The sequence below is a fragment of the Hydra vulgaris genome, chromosome 09, assembly GCF_038396675.1.
Source record: "Hydra vulgaris chromosome 09, alternate assembly HydraT2T_AEP".
Taxonomy (NCBI): Eukaryota; Metazoa; Cnidaria; class Hydrozoa; order Anthoathecata; family Hydridae; genus Hydra; species Hydra vulgaris.
Window position 1 is genome coordinate 35,932,562 of NC_088928.1, and position 25,767 is coordinate 35,958,328.

At 29.3% G+C, this 25,767-nt stretch overlaps 1 protein-coding gene across 3 annotated transcripts in view; it reads left to right on the forward strand.

Annotated features, from left to right (window-relative positions):
• LOC100198543 (protein white) overlaps positions 1-11,650 on the forward strand; it is a 108,447-nt gene extending 96,797 nt beyond the window's left edge. For all 3 annotated transcript variants that reach the window (XM_065805537.1, XM_065805539.1, XM_065805538.1), the window contains 2 exons: positions 6,072-6,139; positions 11,529-11,650. In XM_065805537.1, coding sequence (XP_065661609.1) covers positions 6,072-6,139; positions 11,529-11,630 — 170 coding nt within the window. In that variant the 3' untranslated portion in view covers positions 11,631-11,650. The remainder of the gene's footprint in view (positions 1-6,071; positions 6,140-11,528) is intronic.
• The last annotated feature ends 14,117 nt before the right edge of the window (positions 11,651-25,767 follow it).

Sequence of the window (25,767 nt, forward strand, 5' to 3'; positions counted from 1 at the left end):
GTGACAGTGCAGCTAATATGAAACCAATGCATCAAATATTTTCATCTGAAAGAGAAGAGGGGAGAGAGTATGTTCTTTATATATATATGAAAATTACTTATGGGTGTGCTCATCTATGCTAAATCATGCTAAATCTTTTAGCAAATGATCTTAACATTGAAAATGTGAGAATGCATGTTACACAGATAATAAAATAATAATCATCAAGCTAGAGCAAATTATAAAGAAAGTGGAGGAATAAAATTAACACTTCCTACTGAAACACGCTGTAATTCTGTATGTGATTCATCATTTTTATGTTTGAAAAAAATAGAGACTTGGATCCTACAACCGTTGGAAATTAAGTGACATACAGATAAAGCAAAATGAATATTTGTTGAAAATATTAAGACCAATTCAAGTTGCTCTAGATAAGTTGCAAAGAGATCAAACAAACAAAAAACTGACACTGTTGAAATTTTTAAAAAGCTAATAAATATTTTATCATTTTTATCAATTGAAAAAAAAAAATATATTGGAAATTAGATATTTTTAGACTGTCAGTAATGCTCATTTCCTTTCAAACGCACTAGTTCCTAGATATTTTTAATCTTATATTTCTGAAAATGAAGCTGCAATAACTTTTGCTGATAAAGATTTCAAGAAATTGTTACCAATAGTATTCAAGTTGAAAGCCTAATTTCCTCCATTCAATAAAAGCTGTTTGTATAGTAAGTCTTTTTTTAAAAATGCATCACTGAATGGTGGAAATCTCAAAAACTTTAAACTGTAACATTATCATGGGTAACATGTGATAACTAAAAATCTGGACAAAATTAGAAAGGGTATAACTTTTTAACGGAGTCATCTTTTTTAACAATTTAAAAAGTATAATAACAAAAAACATCTAAATAATAAAATAAATAGATTTTTAAGTTTTTCATTTCCATGACGACGAACAGTGTCTACTCTTGTAAATGTGGGTGCAGCAAGCCAATGTTCGCGCTCTATGTTGATTCTTTTAATTGAAAACTCTATCCGCTTTTTAAGTTTGCTTAGGTTTTCAGCTTGCCAGTTTTTGTTGTACACTAATCTCTTAAGTTCAGACCAAAAATCTTCAATTAGACATAATTCTGGCACATTAGCAGGATTATGCTCTTTTGGCACAAATTCAATATTTTTTGCTTTAAGATAACTTTGTACTTTGCGATGAAGCTAGATCAGGCCAAAAAACAGTATTGTCATTTTTATGATGTTTTCAATGAATTTCTCTTATCTAACAAGACATTTTGAAATATTCACATCTTCATTGACTGCTTGGCCTGACGGAGCAATATACTGCTGAGAGATTCCCTTTGTAGAGAATGCAATCCAAACAAGTAGTTTTGGCTCAAATTTGTCTTTTCTTTTTAACCTTACATCATTTGATGCGAAATTTATGTCAGAAGAGTAAAATCCAGCATTTCCAGAAATATTAGTGTTGCTCAAATAAAAATACGTTTCATTGTCAATAATAACAATTTTTTCCGAATAATGGAAACCAACCTGCGGCACTTTGAACGAACAGCTGCTTTTTGAGCCGGTGTTCTTTTTGGTGTTTTAGTTTTTTTTCAATAACGAATGCTAGTTTTTTAGTGAATAATTTTGCATATGTAAGATTGTGATACGTGAAATTGTTTTGCAAGACCATGCTGTGAAATACCATCCTTTTGATCAATAGATTCTTTAAGGCGCTTTATCTCTTTTGCAGGCATCTTTATTGCTTTGCGACCGCTTCCGACTTTTCTTTCTGGTCTTATATTGTTCTCCTTTCTTTTAAGTATATTATAAATAGTAGATTTTGGTATGTTCTTCATTCAAAAATGATTTACAATGAAGTTTTTGTTGTCATCCGGATGCAAATCCAAAAATGCGTACACTCATTTTCTGAGGGAGTCTTCGTTATAAGCTTTTTTTTTTCATTTTTAATTATTCCTAAATAAATTATTTTTTAAAAATACATTTAAAGAATTAAATTTGCAATAAAATAGAAGTACTTGTATATAAATATAAAATTTTTCCTTTGTATTTTTATATTTACACAAACTTTGTCCAGATTTTTAGTTATCACATGTTATTGAAGGTTTGTTAAATGCACTAGCTTCTTGTGCTACAACTGAATGAATTTTTTCGACTTTTGGGCTTGCTCATTCTAATTAAAATTGTTCATTCTTATTAAGCAAGAAGAGAGTAGAAAAAGGGGCAAAGCTTATTTTTTTATACATAACATTAAATGATGTATTGGTTAATGAATTACAGCAGTAATGTTAATAGAAAATATAATTTACTCAAGTAAAATGATTAATGCTTTTTTTTGATTAAAAAAGTTGACTAAACATGGATTTAAAAAAAAAAAAGTTTAAACCAAAAAAACCGTGTGATTTTTTTTTTTTGCAACCCTGCTTCCAACAAGGCTACAAGCAACCACTATAAGAGTTAGAAGTTACTGGAAGAGAAAAGATGAAGTTTATAGAGCAAGATAATGATTGACAAACAACTTATAAGTTTGGAAATTATATAAATCAGGAAAGCAAGATAAAGGAAGCGAATTTCAAAGAACTGATGTTCGAGGAAAAAAACTAGACGAATAAGAGTTGTTGGAGCACTTAAGAGCAATCACAGAAAAAGAAAGAGACTTAATTGAATGACGAGTAACATAAGAATGAAGATGGTACAAGAGACGCTAGCTCTTTAGAGCATTACCCATTATAGTATGTGTAGAAAAGAGAAGCAACATTATGACGATGTGATAATGGTTAGAGGTTGGCTGCAAGAGCAGGTCCAACTATGTTTACAATGCGTTTTTGTACCTTTTCCAGAAGAGGAAGCACATCATTGGAAAATCTGCCCCAGATATGGCAACATTACTCCATACAAGGATGGATTTGAGATTTATAGAGATGAAGAATAGAATCTGGAGTAAGAAAATGTTGAGCACGATAAAGAGATGCAACCTCAGCAGATGCTAATTTTACAATGGATTTGATATATGGTTTCCAAGAACGATCCGAGATATGAGTTAATCCTAGAAGATTGAGAGTAGATGACTTATCGAGTACATTACCACTCATAAATATAGGAAGAAAAATTGTTGCAGTAACGATTGGCTGAAAAATATTGGATTTTATCTGAATTAAAGTTCACCAGCCACTGTGAGTCTTATGTGTAGCAGAAGTGCAACCAGAGAGTGTTGGCTTCTTATCATGAAAAGAATAAATGGTAGTATCATCAGCAAATAATTTCACTTAAGATGTGAGAATATCTGGAAGATCGTTAATGTAAATTAAAAAGAGTACAGGGCCAAGGATAGAACCTTGAAAAACCCCTGAAGTTACAGGATATGAAGAAGAGTGCTGTTCATCAAGGACAACTTTTGTTCTACAATTGGTAAGGAAGTATTCAATAATCTTAAGATGTTACCTGATACACCATAAGAAGAAAACTTAATGAGAAGACCAGCATGCCAAACTTTATCAAAAGCTTTAGAAATGTCCGCACCACAAGCTGTAAAAGAGTCGAAGCAGGAAATCACTTTAGATACAGAAGCTGAAGTAATAGGAATGTCAAGCAAATGATCAGCCTGTTTGTTGGCAATATCAGGTTGAACGCAACTAGTGGTTTCGAGAGATGATATTGATAAAAAGTTTTTAGCAGACAATTCAGCTTTAAATTTAGGTGAGGTAACAAAATCTGAACCATACAAGAGAGGTGGAGTAACAGATTTGTCCTTATTATTGAAAGTGTTAAAGATTCTCCGTAAGTCATGAGAGTCTAATTTTTTAGATAAAATACAAGATTCCATGATTTGAGAGTAACGTGCTTTGGCTTTAGACAAAACCTATTTACAATGGTTTGTAGCAATAGTAAATAGATGACTGTTTTCTGGAGAATTGTTTTGCTGCTAAATATGGAAGTAATGGTTTCGATTGGAAATGCAGCAGCACAATGTGAGGTAAACCAAGTAAAAGAGTGAGATTTAACTTGGAATCATTGAGCGGGAATCAAAGATTCATGCCAGCCTGAATCCAAGAAGTGATGTAAGAAGCACATTTATTAGCAGGAAGAAGAAAGATTTCTACCCAAGGGCTATCAAGAAGAAAATCACAGAAAGAGTACCAGTCAGTTTTAAGGTAGTTGTAAGAGGTACGATGATAAGGAGATTCTGATGATGAAGAAGAATGAGATAATAGTTTTGGAGAGATCAAACCATAATCAGACAGACCTAAGGGTGAATGTGGAGAAACTGAGTACTGATTAGGATCAGAAACAAGACATAAGTCGAGTAGAGAGGGTAAATAATTCTGATTGTCGGAAGTTGGAAAATTGACTATTTGAGTTAGAGATTGCAAAAGGAAAAAATTGTGGGACTTAACGCCTGCAGTGTCACTGACACTGGAGTCAAGCCACTCAATGTGGTGAGCATTAAAGTCACCAACAACAACGATATTGGCTGAAAGATAAAGAGAAAGTGCTTGGTCAATTTGATCAGAAATAACATTGAAAAGAGTGCAGGTGATGGAGAGCAATATAGAACAAAGAGAAAGGCGATAGAGTGAATTTGCGCTAAACAAAAGCACATAAAAGAATAGTTGGCGTATTCAAACTTAGTTTCCTGACAAATGCGTGAATTCTTACAAATGTAAATGCCCAGACCAAACATGTGACTATTGAAGTCTTTACAAATTAAAGAAAGATAACCATCAGCACTAAGATCACGAGATGAGACAGCCAAACTCAAATTAATCTCATAAAGAGCAAATAGGTCTGGTGAGCTTTGCAAGAGATCAGATTCAACAGAAGAAAAGTTACTTCGAAGACCATGAATATTAGTGAATGATAGGTCTAGAGAACTTGGTGATGATGATGGTTTTTTGTGTTTTATAGTTATTGGTACTTTAGTTGATTTTAAATTTGTTAAAGAATTTGACTCTAAGCGCAGATAGTATTCAGTACACTATTTATTAGTCAGAACAGTAGCCTTATTTCTATTAATAAACCCTTAGCCGTAACAAAAGGTTCCAAATGTGGCCTTGGCAATGCACACTAAAGTTACAAACAGGGTCACCATCCATGCTTAACATGGCACTGTTAGTACTCTGATATTTTACAGCTGTTGATGGAATCAGCCTCTCTGAGACGCTGATTTCATCAACAGAGTTTGGGTAACCTGACTACCAGCTGGGCTCATAACCATAAAACTGAGTTTTAGAGCTTTACCCTCATTAGGTGATAATAGAATGAATTGCCTAGTCATAAAAATAGAGATACAAGCAAAAACCATGCTTTAAGTCAAGAAGATCCAGTATGCAACATCCTAACTGAAAACAATGTATTATAAATACAACTGTACAAGGCTAATAGATGAAGAACGGGTGTGAGGCTGGTCCACACACCTGTTTACTTTACCCCTTAATTCTTTGACTAAGAGGCCTTCTACAAATCAGTAGCTGGATGTGTTTAACATCTGCCTAAGTTGAGTATTTTTATCAAGACATCATCTCTAGCCTTCTCAAACTAAGAGCTAGCCACTCAACTAAGAGGCCCAAGGCAGAGGGTGTTTTATGTCCGAGTTGGCTTCTCCTAGCTTTTGGCTTAAATAGCATATCCTACAAAGCAACAGGACATAAAGCAGGTTGTACTGGGTTACATGTTACCAGTAGCAGGATAACCTGACCTGATCTGGACTTTTTACCTAATGTTATCATTTTTGACCAATGGTTTTCATTTTTGAGCTCTTTTTTTTTCCTGATTTATTTGACTATATGCACTGATTATGTATATTCAATTTTTATTCTCATTGATACCTCTTGCATGGATTTATGTTTAAACAGAGTAAACTTTGAGATTTTCATCAATAAGTTTACCATATAGCTTGTCACAATCTCTGTATGTCCTTTTTGGATTTAGTATTTCATTTTATTTTAAATAATGACAAATTGTTTTGTCATTATTTTTCGTTCTGTTTTTTGTACTGTATTTTGCTCAACTGCTAGGCTTTTCTTAAAAGAATTTATAATGTCAAAGTTTATTATTAACTCTTAAAAATTTTTTAGGTGATTGCAATGGTAAAAATATTTGTTTTGATGGAAATAAAGTTCTTGAATCTAATGGATATTCAGAAGTATGTTTTCTATTTAAAGTCAAATGTTATTTTTATATCTGTTTTTATTCTTTGTTATAAGATAGTCTTAAATGTAAATCTTTTAATGTAATCTAAAATCTGACAATGAATTTCGGATAAAGTTTGAGCCTAATAAAAATTACTATTAGGTTTAAGTCTAATGGATGTGGGATTTACTTTTTCTTTTTTTTTAATGGTTAGATTATTAATGATATTTTACATAAACATGTTTGGTTCTTTAACCCAAGCTAAAAAATTTATCAAATAATAGCTCCAATTTAACTTTAATTCAAATTTAAGTCTCACTCAACCAAGTCTCACTATGCAACAGTTAAAAGATGTGTTACTTTTAATTAGATAAATTATGTTTAAAAGCTCTAGTTTTATACTTATCAAATTAAAGTTAGATAATTTTTTAAAGTTATCAAATGTAAATATAGTATTTGATGATAAGTTTTGATTTTGTTCCTTAACGCTTATGATTTCTCCTCAGACATTTTACTTATAATATTTTAATGTTGTTCTTTTACATTTTTGGAACGGCAAAATGTTTTCTGATATTAATTGAGAAAATAGTTTCTTTCAAGTTTAAATATGATAAATAAATGCTAAATGATATATGGTTTTACTACCAAAACAAATTTTTAGTTCATAGATGACTAAATAATGTATATCACAAATAGCTTTCAAGATTTTAAAAACATCTTTAATAATGTATTTAATTATTAATCTGAGGTGCTAAATGGACATGCACAACTGATTATAAAGATAACGATTAACAGACAACATTGTATATATGAAATATATAGACAACTATATACATCAACTTAATGTGATATATAATAAAACGAATAATTAACTAAAGTTTTAAATAGTGAAAAAACATATAAAAAGCATAGTTATAATCAATATTTTATAAACAAGGTGAGCAATTTAAGAGGATTGATAAAACAAAAGAACTTGAAAAATCAACACATGACGTAGAAGTGACCTCACATGTTTCTGCCTGAAACTTTTGTTTTGATTTAAATAAGCAAAAGTTTATATCATGCGCCTTTAACAACTTGTAAAACTGAGCTCAATAGAACACAAAAATGGGGAAATACTGGACATCTAAAAAAGATCCAAACACCCAAAAATTAAAAGACAAAACAACAGAAAAAGACAATAAAGGGTTTTTGTTAAAAAGAAAAAATTTATTTAAATAACTAAAATAAAACTGTTGCTTTAAAAAAAAAAATTATAGTGGGAAAAATCGTACAAGTAACAATGAAGAAAACATTATAGTGGGAAAAATAGTACAAGTAACAATGAAGAAATAACTATAGTGGGAAAAATAGTACAAATAACAATGAAGAAAACATTATAGTGGGAAAAATAATACAAGTAACAATGAAGAAAACATTATAGTGGGAAAAATAGTACAAGTAACAATGAAGAAAACATTATAGTGGGAAAAATAGTACAAGTAACAATGAAGAAAACATTATAGTGGGAAAAATAGTACAAATAACAATGAAGAAAAACATTATAGTGGGAAAAATAGTACAAGTAACAATGAAGAAAACATTATAGTGGGAAAAATAGTACAAATAACAATGAAGAAAAACATTATAGTGGGAAAAATAGTACAAGTAACAATGAAGAAAACATTATAGTGGGAAAAATAGTACAAATAACAATGAAGAAAAACATTATAGTGGGAAAAATAGTACAAATAACAATGAAGAAAAACATTATAGTGAGGAAAATAGTACAAGTAGCAATGAAGAAAAACATTATAGTGGGAAAAATAGTACAAATAACAATGAAGAAAAACATTGTAGTTAGGAAAACAATACAAGTAAGAATGAAGGAAAATACTGTAGTGAGGAAAATAGTACAAATAACAATGAAGAAAAACATCGTAGTGAAGAACATCGTATTTACAAGTGGCAATGAAAAAATCCACTGCAGTGAGGAAAATAGTACAAGTAACAATGAAGGAAAACATTGTAGTGAAGAAAACAATACAAGTACTAATGAAGAAAAACACTGTAGTCAGGAAAATAATACAAGTAACAATGAAGAAAAACATTTAGTGAGGAAAATAATACCAGTAACAATGAAGAAAAATACTGTAGTGAAAAAAATAATACAAGTAATAATGAAGAAAAACATTGTATCAGGAATATAATACAAGTAACAATGAAATTGATTTTGTATCTGGTACTACACTTTTATTTTTGTGAATGGAAATTCACCATATCACTCTAGATCTTGGATTTCTTGGAAATCTTGGAAACTCTAAATCTTGGATTTAGCTGTCAAATTCTAAGTGTCATAAATTATGTGCAGGCATAGATAAAAAAAAAGAAAGAAAAAAGTTTATATATAAAATATGCTTACAAATTTTAGTTTTTAGGTAATCCTTTTATTGTGTTATTTGCAATAATTAAAATTATTTAATTAATTTAAATTTGATGAGCTACAAATATAATCTCATACAAAATCTTACATTTTATGTTTTTATTCATATTTAGTAAAACTACCATAGTCTACCATACTTTATTAAAACAACTTTATTGATTAATTAATTCAGTTAAAGTAGTTGAGGTATTATGGTTTTAATTATACATCAAAGTACTTTGCATTTTAAATGAAGAATCGACTATTTTATCTTTTTAGTTTATTCAACTTTTTTACTATCTACAGCTTTTTGCGTTTAACTTCGCTAATTTTCCATTTTAATTTGACACGAAAATTCATTTTACTGATAAAATTCTCATGCCAAATTAAAATGAAAATTGACAAATTAAAATTATAAAATGCTCAATATTAAAAGTGTCAAGTTAAAATGAAAAAATGACAAACTAAAATTAAAACGGCCAACTTAAACGCAAACAGGTGTAGTTAACGAATTCGTTTTTTTTATCTGGTATATTTGCAGAATTAATAGCTGCTGAAAATTTAATTTTGTCGGCGAAAAGAAAGTGTGTATGACCTTTCATTGAGTCACGTCAGGTTTAAACATTTTTTGCGGTCAGTACACTTACATATCCCTGTCTGTCCTTTTTCTTTTTGTAAAAATTGGTTCCAAACAATTTGATTTCATGTAATATTCTGTTAAAAGCCATTATACATTTAGGATATATTCTGTTTAAATAACTCGCAATTTTAATAAAGTTTAATTTTAAAACTAGTAATCCGATAGCAATCAACAATAATAGCTATTGTGTATTAATACTATAAGTTTTTAAATCTATTTTACAATTTAAATTAAAAAATTGTTGTTAATTTTTAAATACTATTAAGTTAATTTTAATTTAGCTGTTAATAATAATTAAAAATAATTTAAAAAATAATATTTAGCTGTTAATAATAAGCTTTAAATTTCTGCTTAAATCCTTTTAAGGTCTTCTGTTGAAGTTAGTTTGATGAAATTTGAAATCTTCTTATAAATCATGGACCTATTTAAAATGAAGAATTTTTTTTTAAAAAAAACCGATTTCCCTCAACCTATATGGTACTGGAGATGTTTTTTGAGAGTATTTTTGTACCACTTATTGGGGTATCCATAAAGTACGTACGCATTAAAACCATTGATTTAGGACCTTCTACGCATTTATATGCTTTCAACGATCTCATTCACCTATTATATATTACAAAATTACCATCCCTCCGCCCCCAACCTTTCTTCACCTAAACTTTTTAAAACTTTAAAAAGAAAAAAATTTTAAGTTTATTTGATATTTCTCTGTTGAATAACAAAATATTGATTTTTTAAACTCGTGAGATTCAATGCCTTTGTTAAAAAAGAAGAAATCAAGTTTTAGGAGAGATAAAGAACGAGAGATATTTAAATCACGTACCTACACATGCTGTCTTTAATACCCCCTCCTCTTTCTTGTACGCAAAAGCACGTTTTTGGGTAACTTATTTTCGTACGTACTTTATACGTACCGTTAAGAAGAACCCTTCGCAAATTACGTGGTGTTTACCTTTAACGAAGATTTTTCATTTTTGAAGTTAGTTGCAAAAGATTGACACAGTTGGGTCCATCAAATTCACCACCATTATAGCCATTCCATGTTTGAACTGTTTTCTTTTCAAGAAAGTTCTTCAGATTTTTATCAGTGAAGAGAAGATAAATAGTTTTACTTACATGATGTTCATAAATGTGGTATTCAAATTGTGAAATTAAGTCAACAGTTTTGATCTATTTTTGGTTTTTGGTTGAAAGTTTGATGCTTATGGATTATTCATAATAATCTTTAGAGTTCAATATCCTTCATCAATACCAACACGCACAGCTGAGTTAAAAAGATCCAAGTTCCTGAAAGAACACACTTCAGTTACTAGCATAAATAGCATAGAAAGAACACACTTCAGTTACTAGCACAATTAACAATATGTTTTCCGAAAAAATAGTCTTTTCCTTTTATATTGTCTTTTCCTTCTAAGTTAACATTTTTTGATAACGTAAAACTTATTTAACTAGTGTGACCTGTTTGTAACATCAGCATATGTGTTCTCCTGTATTTCGGATCTTCAAACATCTTTATTATCTTCTTTATTATAACTAACACCGCCCAATTTGGAAAACCATGATTTATCTTCAAGTTCATTTCTTATATGCCTTAAAGGTGATCAAACTCTGTACACTTTAACAGGAAGAGCGTCTCTTCCTTTTGCAATTTTTATATTTGTACTGTCACAAACAGCAAATTCTTCTTATAGCGTACAAGAAGAAACTGTCAGTAACATTTGATTTCTTTGTAGTAATTAAGGTATGGAGATTTTGAGCAGTTTTTTTTGTTGTTGTTGTTGCTTTTGTTGTTTTTGCGTGGGTGACAAATACCAGGACCAATTATTAGACAACATTTTGAGCAAAATATATATATATATTTTTTTTTTTAATGGAGGTTTTTCAGTTTCTTTGTAGATAAAAAGATTTAGTTTGCAATTACCGCTTGTACAATATAAAATTAAATAACAGTTGTCATCTTCTTGCTTCATTTTTCCAACTTTTTAACTTGATGACGACCATTCAACTATAAGGTCTCTACAACTTTACTGATACCCTTTACATACCTAGTACCTTTACATACCTAGTACCTTACCTTTCTGTTTAAAATATAGGTTTGTCTTGCAACTTCTGCAACTTCCAGTTGGATAAGAATTTATGTTCAAACTGAATCCAGGCTTGAATCCACTAAATCCACAAGGTCTTTGATTAGTTAAATCAATGAACTATTGCTTTCCAAAGATAGGCATTTTTTATAACTAAATTTCAAATTTCATCAAAATATATTTTAAAAGTCAAAAACGTCTGCGTTTAAATTAGTTCATATATTTAAGTTTATATTAGTTCTGTTTTTTTAAAACTTATATAAATGTTTTGCTTTAGGAAAACTTTAATCGCAACATTGGCCTCCTGTTTGCCTTGATATTTGGGTTTCGAATTTTGGCACTTTTTTTTGTTATGTTACGTGCACGTCTCGCTAAGTAAATGAAGTTTCATAAAAAAAATTTTTTGATGACCTCAGTTATTTGTACAATCTAAGTATTTTCAATATATTTGTATATATATATTGTCTTATTTAATTGATTTTTTTAGAAAAATAAATTATGTTTTGGTTGCAAAATTTACTAGAACTTGTTGATATATTTATTTTGAATGTATTATGAATGATGATGAATTTCATTATAAAGAGTAAATAAAAAAAGGTGTTTTTTGTATGGTTACACGCACACTCACATTTTGGCGTGTTGTAAAGCAGGTTATCCCCCTATCTCCTAAAAAGAGGTCTGGACGTCCTAGAGTCACTTCACAGCGTACTGACCTCAGGATGGTAACAATGGTCAAGATGAATCCTTCAATAACCTCTGGTGACCTACAGAACAGCATACCAACACTTTCTAATGTCTCAAAGCGCACAATCCGTCACAGACTTTCTGCGGAATTAAACTTACCTGCCCGAAGGCCATTTAAGAAGCCATTAGTAACTGAAAAGATGAGAAAAAAGCGCATTGGGTTCTGCAAGAAGCATCAAAATCGGACAGAAGAGCAGTGGACACAGGTGATGTTCAGTGATGAGTCCATGTTTCGTCAGTTCTCTAATGTTAAGCTTTTTGTTCGTCGACCTACTAGTTCTAATCCTACCAATCCTAAATAGACATGCAAAACTGTGAAGCATTCACCTTCTGTAATGGTGTGGGGTTGTTTTTCTGCTCATGGCCTCGGAGATTTATACTTTTTGCCCAAGGGAGAAACTGTGAATGCAAAAAAGTACCTCAACGTTTTGGATGAATCTCTAATCAATTTCATGATTATTCATCAGTGCACAATTTTTCAACATGATTCAGCACCCTGCCACACTGCGAAGTCTGTGAAGCAGTGGCTTGGATCAAAAAACATACAGTTGCTTGATTGGCCTGGAAATTCTCCAGATCTCAACCCAATTGAAAATCTTTAGATGTGTATCAAGAAGCGTGTATCTGCTAAGAATTGCAGTTTATTAGATGGTTTAAAAAATGCTATTCGTCATGTATGGTGTACAGAAGTTACATCAGGACTATGTGAAAATCTTGCCAAATCCATGCCCAAACGAATTAGTGCTGTGTTAAAAAACAAACGATATCCTACCAAATATTAATAGTACATCTGTTTAAAATGATTATACAATGTAATAAAAATAATTGAACTTGTTTTTGGTGAAAATATAATATTTTTGGAAGTATTATTGTTTTTGGAAGTAATTATGATGTTGTAAGACTTTTTGCATTTGTGTACACATTGCAAACATTGATTTGTGTAAAATTGTGCCTTGTTGCAATACTTTTTGCCAGCACTATATATATATATATATATATATATATATATATATATATATATATATATATATATATATATATATATATATATATATATATATATATATATATATATATATATATATATATATATATATATATATATATATATATATATATATATATATATATATATATATATATATATATATATATATAGATACTATATATATATATATATATATATATATATATATATATATATATATATATATATATATATATATATATATATATATATATATATAAGTTTTATTCATCACAAAGTTCATTATTTGTACACAAAAATTAATAAATTAATCAAAAGTATTAAAAAAAGTTGATTTCCTTCTGGACAAAACAAGTGCAACTCGACAAAATGATGACCAAGCTGTATTTCGCTATCAATATTTCGTGGCGAATCCTTTGTTGTCGATCACAGCCTTGCATCTTCGAGGCATAGATTCGATCAGGTGATCAATCAAACTTTGTGGAGTCGCTGCGCAGGCCTTTTGGATTTGTTCAAACAGTTGATCCTTATTACGAACACCTTCATAATTAATTCTGCGGTTGACTATCTCCCACAGGTTCTCGATAGGATTGATTGAGGCGGCCAATCCATCACCGATAGGTGGTTGTCTTGAAACCACTGCTTGACTACTTTTGCAGTGTGTTTCGGATCGTTGTCTTGCTGAAAAACCCATTTTATTGGCATATTCCGTTCAGCATGAGGTAACATAACATCTTTCAGAATATTTTTATACATGAAGCGGTCCATTATTCCATCGTTTCGATGTATTGGATCTAGACCGTTAGCAGAAAAACAACCCTAGACCATTACATTGCCTCGACCATGCTTCACGGTCTTATGGCAGTAACGTAAATCGAGGCGTTTTCCGGCCGGGCGACGTACACGGCAAATGCCATCGCTCCCAATGATGTTGAACTTCGATTCATCACTGAACAGGACAGTTCGCCATTTCTGCACATTCTAGTCAATATGAGATGTAGAAAACAAGAGTCTTTTCTTCTGGTTTTTTAGTGAAATCAGCGGTTTCTTTGCAGGGCGTCGAGAAAACAATCCGGCTTCAACAGCACGTCGTCTGATTGTTCGGTCCGATAGAGACAGCTCTAATTGTTTTTGTATCTAGACTGATGATATCCAGGAATCCTTCTTGACGGACCTTTGTTATCTGCTGTCAACTTCCCCGTAGAACGATATTTGGAACATAGTCTTGATACGGTCCATTTTTTCACAAATACTTTTTTGTGACATTCCACTTACGTAATCGTCAATAATTTTCTTTCTTAGTTCCAATCCAAGACTGTCGGGAGCCATTTTTGCACTTGAAGTCATAAAAATAACAAAAATAAATAATCACGCTTCTCAAGGCTTACCGTGTTACATTTACCTTGTGAAGATACAATAATGCTCTGTAGAACACAACGTCTTGGTTGGATGTGGACTGTATTGATGTAATGAAACACTTGTTGTATTTCACTTCTTGTATTGATGTTCTTCGATAAAACACTTTGATAAAACTCACTTCGATAAACTGTCTTGATAATACTGACTGATTGACTTCCATATACTGATGAATTACATGTCGATTTACATGTCTCTTATATAGTAAAATGAACCTGTGTGAACCTGTTCTGGAAGATTCTAGATGCTTCTTTTCGATGCTTCTGGATGCGTCTGGATGCTTCTGAATGTTTCTGGATACTTCTGGATGCTACTGGATGTTTCCAGATGCTTCTTCTGGAAACTTCTGATAGCTTCTGCATGCTTCTGGAAACTTCTGTATACTTGCTTTAATTTTTAAAAAACTTCTGTGACGTTGACACGGACCAGACTTAAGAAAATGAAACAAACTAAAAAAGTTGCACTTGTTTTGTCCGCTGCAAAATGGCACTTGTCAACGAAATTTTTAGCATTGTTCGATGTTGGTTGCAAATGTTTTGTCCAATACTGTACATATATATATATATATATATATATATATATATATATATATATATATATATATATATATATATATATATATATATATATATATATATATATGTACAGTATTGGACAAAACATTTGCAACCAACATCGAACAATGCTAAAAATTTCGTCGACAAGTGCCATTTTGCAGCGGACAAAACAAGTGCAACTTTTTTAGTTTGTTTCATTTTCTTAAGTCTGGTCCGTGTCAACGTCACAGAAGTTTTTACACTTAGACGCAAGTTTGTTTCCCCTATTTGGTAAAGGTAATGGGGATGAAATTATATGATATTTTTCCATCAATCATAAATTGCATGACTTACCACCAGGGTAAAACGGTTCAGCCTGGTCTAAAATTTTTCACGAAAGAACAGCGTTTAAACCTTTCTTTTTAACGCTCCACATAAATTTAGAAAGCTCGGTAGAGTTTGATCCACTTTCATAACGAAAGGAATTATAATGTTTGTAAGGCAGTTTTAAAAAGTTTTTTTCTGTAAGCCCAATATAATATCTACCTTCATCTTGCGGATTTGTCTTCACATTACATAAATAGATGACATTTTTAATTAAACATTTCCCATTAAGTGGATATAAATTAATCTGTCGGCAATTGCACGTTGGAGCATTAAGGTTTGAAGAATTTGATAAAATTTTATTGTTATGTGAAGTGATGATGTTGCGAATATTTGGAAAGCAGCTAATATTACTAAAACATATAAAAAGTCTGATACTACACAATACAACAATATTAACATAGGAGCTAAAGTAATAGCAACAAATGTGGGTTTTGATGATCGATTTGAACGACTTGCTATGAAAACAGCATTTATAAAGTTAGCAAAACTTTACTAGATGACATTAAACAAGAAAGTTAGAAATGCTACGCTTGTTCATCAATGGCATAGTACAAATGACGTTTTAAAATGGTTCCATGACATCAATGACAAAAAAAACTGTGTTTTTGCTCAATATGATATTGTTGATTTTTACCCTTTCATTTCTAAACAGCTTCTTCACGATTCTTTGACTCACGCCAAAAATTTTACTCAAATTTCAGATAACACAACTGATATTATTTACCATTTTAGAAAATCCTTACTTTTTACAAGAAATAATTTGTGGGTTAAAAAATCAGAAGATTTTGATTTTGACGTAACAATGAGAAGCTTTGATGGAGCTGAGTTGTGTGAGCTGGTAGGCCTTTTTATTCTATACACCATCCGCAAGGAATACGGATTAAGCACCAACGGTTTATATAGAGATGACGGGCTTTGCTGTTTCAATGGTATTAGTAGACCGCAATTGGAAATAATAAAGAAAAACCTTATCATTCTTTTTAAAGAAAAACTCAAACTAAATATAACAATAAATTCTAATTTAAAAATTGTTAACTTTCTTGACGTTTCGCTCAACTTGTCTGACAATTCTTATCAGCCACATAGGAAAGCGGGTGAAATCCCATTATATATCGATGTTAATTCGAATCATCCTCCAAACATTCTTAAAGCTATTCCCTCTATGAAATATTATTTGGTTTAACCCTCCGTTTTCAATTAATGTCAAGACAAACGTAGCCAAACTTTTCCTAAATTTAATCGATAAAAACTTCCCGAAATCTCATAAATTCCATAAGCTGTTTAATCGAAACAACCTGAAGGTTAGCTATAGCTGTCTTCCAAATATTCGCAACATCATCACTTCACATAACAATAAAATTTAATCAAATTCTTCAAACCTTAATGCTCCAACGTGCAATTGCCGACAGATTAATTTATGTTCACTTAATTAAAAATGTCATCTATTTATGTAATGTGAAGACAAATCCGCAAGATGAAGGTAGATATTATATTGGGCTTACAGAAAAAACTTTTAAAAATTGCCTTTACAAACATAATAATTCCTTTCGTTATGAAAGTGGGTCAAACTCTACCGAGCTTTCTAAATTTATGTGGAGCGTTAAAAAGAAAGGTTTAAACGCTGTTCTTTCGTGAAAAATTTTAGACCAGGCTGAACCGTTTTACCCTGGTGGTAAGTCATGCAATTTATGATTGATGGAAAAATATCATATAATTTCATCCCCATTACCTTTACCAAATAGGGGAAACAAACTTGCGTCTAAGTGTCGCCATGTAAACAAATATATGACGAATAACTTTAGTGTCATCAAAGAAGACACTCCACAGTATTTTTAATATACTTTTTTTGTCGTTGTTTTTTTGAGTTTGTAACATCTGATGATCGCTATTTGCGTGAAACTCTGAGTAATGTTTTAAATAAATCGAGTGTTATAATTATTTAGTTTTTACTATATATTGCTCTACTTTGGTATTGAGCACTCTTTAACAAGAAATATTTACACAAATACTACAATATATATATATATATATATATATATATATATTATATATATATATATATATATATATATATATATATATATATATATATATATATATATATATATATATATATATATGTATGTATGTATTTATGTATGTATGTATGTATGTGTGTGTGTATGCATACATATATGTATATATATATATTTATATATATATATATATATATATATATATATATTTATATATATATATATATATATATATATATATATATATATATATATATATGTATATATATATATATATATATATAAATATATATATATATATATATATATATATATATATATATATATATATATATATATATATATATATATATGTATATATATACACATATATATGTATCCCACCCCCAGCCTCGAAACCCGATTACCTTTGATGCACAACTAGTCTCAGGCGCCAAAGAAACGTCCCTTATCAGTTTATAAATAGTAAATTTATTCCCTTAACCTCACGGCTTCATATTTTCAAATAGTTCTCTCTTCACCTTATTTATCATGACCCTCCCCTTGTTTACTTTGACACTAAAGTTTTATGAGAAATTTTTTTTTTTATGTATGTATGTTAGAAATTTTTACTAAATTAGAGTCTCTATCTTTTCTAAAAAAGTATGCATATATATATATATATATATATATATATATATATATATATATATATATATATATATATATATATATATATATATATATATATATATATATATATATATATATATATATATATACGCTTATGCTCAACCTCCACAGTATTAAGGTTGAAAAAGTATATGTCTGGGAGGTATTTGTTTAAAGCACATTAACCACGTCAAGGTTCCTGAAAAAAGAGAATTCACTCTCCTTTGCTTAACTGCAATTCAATACAAGGAGACCTGAAAAAATAGGCACAATGTGTTATTGCCTAATCTGCTAAATTGGTCGTTCAAAGCTGCAAGATTAACATCCTCTTGAAGAGAAAACCACTATCGAAAAAGAACTAAATGTACGTTGCAGCACATGACTCTGCTCTTTAGAAAGAGGTGTGCCCCACCAATGCTCTCAAATAAAGTTCAGGGAAAACCTTCAATATTTAGCTACAAAAGATGCCAGAGCAGCCAAACAAATTGCATCTCAAGTTATTTCCAATAAAGAATTATCCCCTTAAGGAACTATTCAACTTGATTAAACATTTGGCGGGCCTCCACTTACAATTACCCCAGGTAAATATTTATACTTAGATAATTTTTACATGAATATTTTTACATGAATATTTTTACATAAATATTTTTACATAAATACTTTTACATAAATATTTAAAGAAAATCTTTAAAAAAAGACACAAGAAAAATTTGGGGAAGTATATTTTAAACAAGTTTCTAATCACTTTTAAAACGAATAATTTGAAGTTTCAAACTAATTTTATGAATTAAGTTTATTATAAAGATAAAATGTATGTGTTTTGGTTTTAGGTCAAAGTAGTGCCCAGCCACTATCAAGCGCTCAAAAATTGACCACTCTACTTCTTGTAAATGCAAAATTAAATACAGGACTATTAAAAAAAGGATTAAAGAAACAGATCAACACTCCAAACCAAACATCAAGCCGCAAGATAATAAAGCCAAATTATTTAAAGAATTTCTTAAGAGCAGCTCAACACTTTAGTGATTTCTTCACCTGCAGTGTCTTAAAAATCGTTTTTCAATTTATCGGCTTGTTCATCAATTTTTTTTCAAATTGCACACTTAACTTTCAGACTTTTTATACCTAGATCTAGATTAAATTAGGCAAATTAACCACTTAGTCCCATGCTACTTTAAACTTAGTCCCATGCTACTTTAGGCATTATTTAACTTTCCTTAGTCAGAATTCCTTTTAAATCCACACCTAGTTAGATTAGATTAGGCAAAATTTATTTTGCCAAATACATGAAAAGCCATTTTGCCCAATCATAGTTTATAATTATAATTTTTATTGAACAATTTATTTTAACACCTTGGCGTAAGCATTCGTAGCTAGGTGATAAGGTGCAATGTTCTCTAAGCGTTAAGGTAATAGCCGATTAATTAAGAAAATGTTTTTTGCATTTTTTAATCTTGCTGATTTTTTTAAAGTACAAAAGATCAAAACAATTTCTGAAATAAGATTTTTAGTTGTTAGAAAAATTTTAAAAGTTTTCTTTTATTATGCATACATGGTTCTTAAATATACAATCCTCAAACTCAACTTACCTACTGACGTTTACACTTATATACGTTTGAATGTCACATTATTTAAGTGAATTTTTTTACATTACCATATTATATATTGTTTTTTAAATTTGTATATTGCATATGCTATGTAATATAACTACACTTATGCAAAGTAACTACTCGAAATGTCTTGATTAATTAAAATCGGTATAAAAAAGCTTATAAAATGGTTTGTTTTCAATGGAGAATATATTTTTTTTGTTGCTTTAAGCAAAAATATAATTTATTTCCTCTTCTTACCGCTTTTTTAAATAAAGAACAAAATATTTAAGCAAAATATATTTATAATTGTTAGAATATTATTAAAAATTATCGTTTGTTATGAATATATTATATACACGATTATCCCGTATACAATCCACAAACTTAACATAAGTTACTGACGTTTGCACTTTCATGCACTTGTACGTAATGCTATACAAATGGAATTTTCACCTTAAATGTAAATGACATAATATTATCAACTTACATATTTACATAAATTTCTTATACTGCCTTGTATAAGAAGTAAATTTTTTCATAATTAAAAAAATATATATGTATCTTTCAATCCTTAATATATGTTTTTATATGCTCTAAACGTCGATAATCTTACCTTAAACGTCGATACTCTTAAGAGGGAATTTTATTTGTTGGGTTTGGCCGAAACATCAATACTTTTTTTGAAAACAAAAGTACAAAGTTTTGACTGCATAGATTTATTTTAAAGTAAATTTTCCTTGAATTTAACATTTTAAACAGATTACATTCATGTAACCTGTTTAAAATGTTGAATACAAGGAATAATAATAAAATACACTTAATAACAATAAACAGTTAAAATAAAGTGCGAGATTAAAGGAAGGCAATTTTTACATACTTTAGTTTTCTTTTCGGAGATATCATATCAGCTGATATGATATCTCCGTAAAAAGAACTGTATGTAATAACTGTAAGTATGTAAAAATTGCCTTGCTTTAATCGTGCCCTTTATTTTAACTGTTTATGGATATAAAGCGTATCACCATCAACCAAAACACATTTTTATTTTTTATTTGCTTATCTTTTTTTCTTCATGTTCAACTTTTTTTTCTATTAAAAACTTTTGTTACAGTTTTAATTTTCAGAGGCCTACAAATGAATATAAATATGGCGGTGTTATGTTAAAGTCGCCCGTTAAAAAAGTAATCAAATAGCTCTCATAGCATGCTTATCGCATGCGCAGATATGATGTTAAGTTTCCATTAGGTAGGTGAAATTAGCCTTGTTCCGTTAGGTAAATCTTCAAAGTTACTTGAATTTCTAATTTACAAGTCAAAAATTTAATTTGAAAAATGCCTGTTTATAACTATTCTGTTGAAGATGTTAAACAATATCTCTCTGATGGAAGGATGAAATATTAAAAATCAGAACGTAAATCTTTTTTGAAGTATGCAAAAAAATTCAAACTATGTGGTGTGTAAACATTACATTATAATTTGTTGAATAAATAATTATTATCATTAAATTAAATCTAACTTTTTATATACTTCAGATGGTAAATTGTATTATGTAACTGCATTTAAAAAATTACAAGTCCTTATAAACGACTGTGAAAAAATGATAGCGTTTAAAGATGTCCATGATTAATCATGGACATCTTTAAACGCTTTATTTTTAATATTTCATCCTAGAAAGAGCTTTTTTAGCTTTGCTCTAGTGTTGTTGAGACCAACATGAGCTCCATGATTAGAATCGATTCTAATCATGGAGCTCATATTGGTCTCAACAACACTAGAGCAAAGCTAAAAAAGCTCTTTCTATTGGCTAGGTTTATTAGTGTGTTATGTTTATAAAAATTATATTTGTTATGTTAGCTTTTTAAAATCCTTACATATTTCTTTATATTAAAAGGTAATTAATAACCATTCAATATATATATATTAACTAACTATCTTATAACTTTGCTAAAATCATTCTTAATGATCAAACGAAGGGTTGTTTTATATAAAAAAACGTAAATCTTTTTATTTTTTTTGATCGGACTACCCCTAAAACAATGACCTGGATCCGCCCCTGCTGTGTGTAGTTTCTCATATTGTTATTCCATTCAGGCAAAAATTTTCTGTGTGGATTTAATCGCCAAGGAAATAGTTTTGATGGTGATTTTTATATCTAAAAAAAGCTAACACAATTTTTTTTTTTTTAGTTTTTAGGAGGGGAAACTTGATTAAACTGAAAGTTGAAAGGAGATGTTTTACAATATAATTATTACTTTTGTTCTAACTATTTGTTTAATTCTTCTATTGTTTTTATTAACTATTTTATAATAACTTTTCAAACTAAATTATTACTAGTTAATAAATATAAATTAAAAGGCCAATAAAGTTTAAACCTGAATTAATAATATTTATGAAAAGCATTATCACAACATTACGTATTTTATTCATGTTTGAATTTTGTTTTATGTGTTTGTTTTAAATTTAATTGTTAGGGATGGTTAATGATATTAACAAATGGGTAAAAGAATGTGGCAAGTACCAACGTATGGAGAAAATAAAAACTGTTGCTCTGGAATCAAAACCTATTAAGGTTAATAAACTGTGGAATTTTTGGGGTATAGATCAAATTGGACCTCTAACACTTACAAAAAACTTGGAAACAATTACATTTTAACTATAGCTGATCTTTGGAGTAAATATATTGAAGCTTTTGCAATTCCTGAAAAGTCAGCGTTTTATGTTCTTTAGTAAAAAATTGCAGAAAAATTGGTCGCAAAGGAAGTCGGATGAAGCATGATTGGCTGGGACCTGGAATCATTTCAGAAATAAAACAAACTGGTGCTATTTTAACTGTTAATAGTAAAGTTTGGAAAAAATCTGTTGCTTTATCTAACATCAAGCCATATTTATCAGAAAAACAAGCATTGTCCACCCAAGTGATTTTAAAAGAGCATGATTATTGTCTTAAAATGACTAAACAATTAATTGAAAAAGATAATTTAAAAATAATTTTAAAAAAATCCAGCAAAAGAAAGCATCCAACTTCTCTAACTGACACAAGTATATCTAAATTTAAAAGATTAGTTTGTCCCGCAATTTCTGTAGATTATAATTTTTATTCAACATTATCAGCGCAGTCAGTCAAGGTGTGCATAGATGTTTTAAAACATCCATCTCGTTGGCTCAATGATACTTTTATTGATATTGCACAAAGCTCTCTTTCACACCAGTTTCCTGAAGTAGGTGGATTTCAAAGTTCTTGCATTTTTAATTTGAAAGACTTTGGGGGTTATACTATTTCTGGAAAGTTTATTCAGATACTTAATGTTAGAAATTTGCATTGGGATCTAATAAGTAGTTTAACATCTGAAAATGGTTCTAATTCTGTTCAGCATTATGATTCACTTTTTACTGGATTTAATAAAGGCACTGTTCGATTACTGGTACACAGAGTTGCACGATCGTTGTTAATAAATGAATGTATTTCTTCTTTGAATGTGGAGTTCATAAGATGTCAAAAGCAAGACAGTAGAAATGATTGTGGGCTTTATGCTATTGCAAATGCTACTGCTTTATGCAATGGTTTTTATCCAAGTTTAATTATCTGGGATAAAAATAGTATGAGGTCTCATTTCCTGCAGTGTATTGAGAGGAAAAAAATGGAGATGTTTCCTTACATTTAAATATCATTTGGTAAAAAAGTATGCTCATTATCATTTCAATGGGATGATTTCTGTCACTGTACAATAAAATAATTTTGATATAGTATCTCTTTAGATTATAAAATAGTAAAAATATTCGAGTGCATATTTACAATATGCTGACCTCATGTTATAATAGCAGTTTTCAGTTATTTTGTTTAAATAAGTGAATTAGTAATTTTAAAAACTTTGTGTAAAAATAATTTTTTGAAAACCTTAATAAAAGTTAGATATTTAATTTATTAATTTTTGTTTTGCGAGCATAATGACTTGAAATCTTTTAGTTAAATACATAAAAATATTTTCTTAACAAAAACTTATTTTAAACAAAAACTAATTTTAAGTGTCTTTGATTTATTCGGTTTTAGATTAGAGTTATAAGTAGTAGAGATACAACAAGTAGAGTTACAAGTAATAGTTATAAGTTAGAGTTAGAAACAAAGTTACAAGTAGTAAAGATGGAACTCTAGACTAGAGTTTCTCAGTTTTATATTAGAGTTTTTAGTAAAATTAGATTTATTATGATATATTTTTTTTTTCTTAATTGTTACTGTAGTTTAAATTCTAGTTGTATCATCACTCTAACTATTAAGTTAAAGTTATAATTAATAAATATAAAAAAAGTTAAAAATAACTCTTTAATATTCTTTTTCTTATATTTCACTTTAGATTGTTGAGTACATTTCAGGTTACAAGTACTTTTTTAAATTTAAACATTATTGTCTTTTTTGTTTGTTTTATCTGTCAATTTATTATAATTATCTAGTAAATAATTCTACTTATAATAAGAATGAAAAATTTTTTTTTTTTTTTTTTTTTGAGTTTTAGGTGCGACAACTTAAGCTCTTATGGCTAGGAGTAATTAAAGAAAAAGATTCCATCGCTTATGTTAAAAGTATAGTTGATAGGTAAACCTCGATCCCTGGTGTTTTTTTGAGAAGGCAAACAGCCGACAATCTAGGAGAGGTATATTTAAATGGACACAAGTTTAATAACAATACAAAGTTGAATGTAAATTTTTTTGGAAAATAAATTTTTAACAATTTAATATGTTATCATGTGTTTTTTTACATTTCTCATTTTGTTTCCATGTAATTGTAATCTTCTACATGTTTTAATCACTTACACTTTATCCCACGTAAGCGAGTTTGGACGGTTTAATTTGGATAATGCTGGTTTTTAATTGGAACGTTATGGAATGTTTTGATCAAAACCTAGAGCTCGTTAAATTTCAAACCATTAACTCGTTTTCCAGATCAGAAATAGATTTCTAGGTTTATTAAGTGTAAGAGATTTTAAACTTTTTACGCTTATATGAAAGTTTTTCATCAGCTGAAAATTTATAGATTAAGCTGCTTTTTTTAAAGAATTTTCAACTAAAATGGCTATAAATAATATTACTTATCCAGGAGGCACCGTGTGGGGTGGGCCCCAGATATCAAAATATAAACATATTATAACATATCACAATCTATAAACATAAGACACAATAAATATAAGATCGTTAATCAAGGACAGAGCGACGCTCCTAATTTAGGAATTTTGATTTATCGTATTGTTACGTTAAATATGTTTGCAAATATTAAGTTCTTGTAACATTTTTTTTAAAGTCATACTTTTTAATAAGGATTTTATAAAACTTTAACTTCATCTTAATTTAACTTAAACCGCGACAATGGATTGATTTAGGTTTAAAATTACTTTTGGCGTTAAAAATATTGTCTTGATTGCTCATTTTATCTACATTATTTAACGGGATACTTATTTAACGTAACAGCGTGAGCAGCCATTACTTTCCCAATTTGAAAATAATTGTAGTAGGAATTATTCTTTTTTTTTTCTAGGGTTTATTTGCACATCCACTGATATGAGGAAAACACTGCACACTCGGTGTAGTTAAGGCAATTTTATAATATTATAGCGTCTGTATGATATATTTTTGACTACGACATATTTTCGTTAAATGATCAGGTTGTGAATTATGAAAAGACGAAAAAAATTAAAATGTTAAATTTTGCGATATCATAAAAAATAAATGTTTATAGCGAAAAAACCCAGACCGAACACTCTTTTTTTTAAAAAAAAAATCTTCTTAAAATCTTAATCGCTTGTCCAAATTTAAATAAGATTTTAAAGAAATACGATTTTTAGGTGATTTGAACATTATAGTTTAACTATATGATCTGTTCTGATCGTTTATTGGCAATTTTTCTTAATTATAAGCTCTTTTTTGTACGGAACTCTAGTATTTTTTATGAAAATTAATTGAAATGTTGTGTTTTGACAACTATATATAGTTAATATACGTCCAATTAGAACTAGGATCAATAGTAAATTAAGGAACTTTTTCAAAAGATTTTGACTAAATTCATGTTAACGCCGATGAGCCGATGAGCCGAAGTCAGAATGAGATAGAAGATGGTTGTAAAACACGTTGCTCTCTCTGAAAATTGTGTTTACTTAAAAAAAAGCCTAAAAAACACTTTTTCTGCAAAAAAATATTCAAAA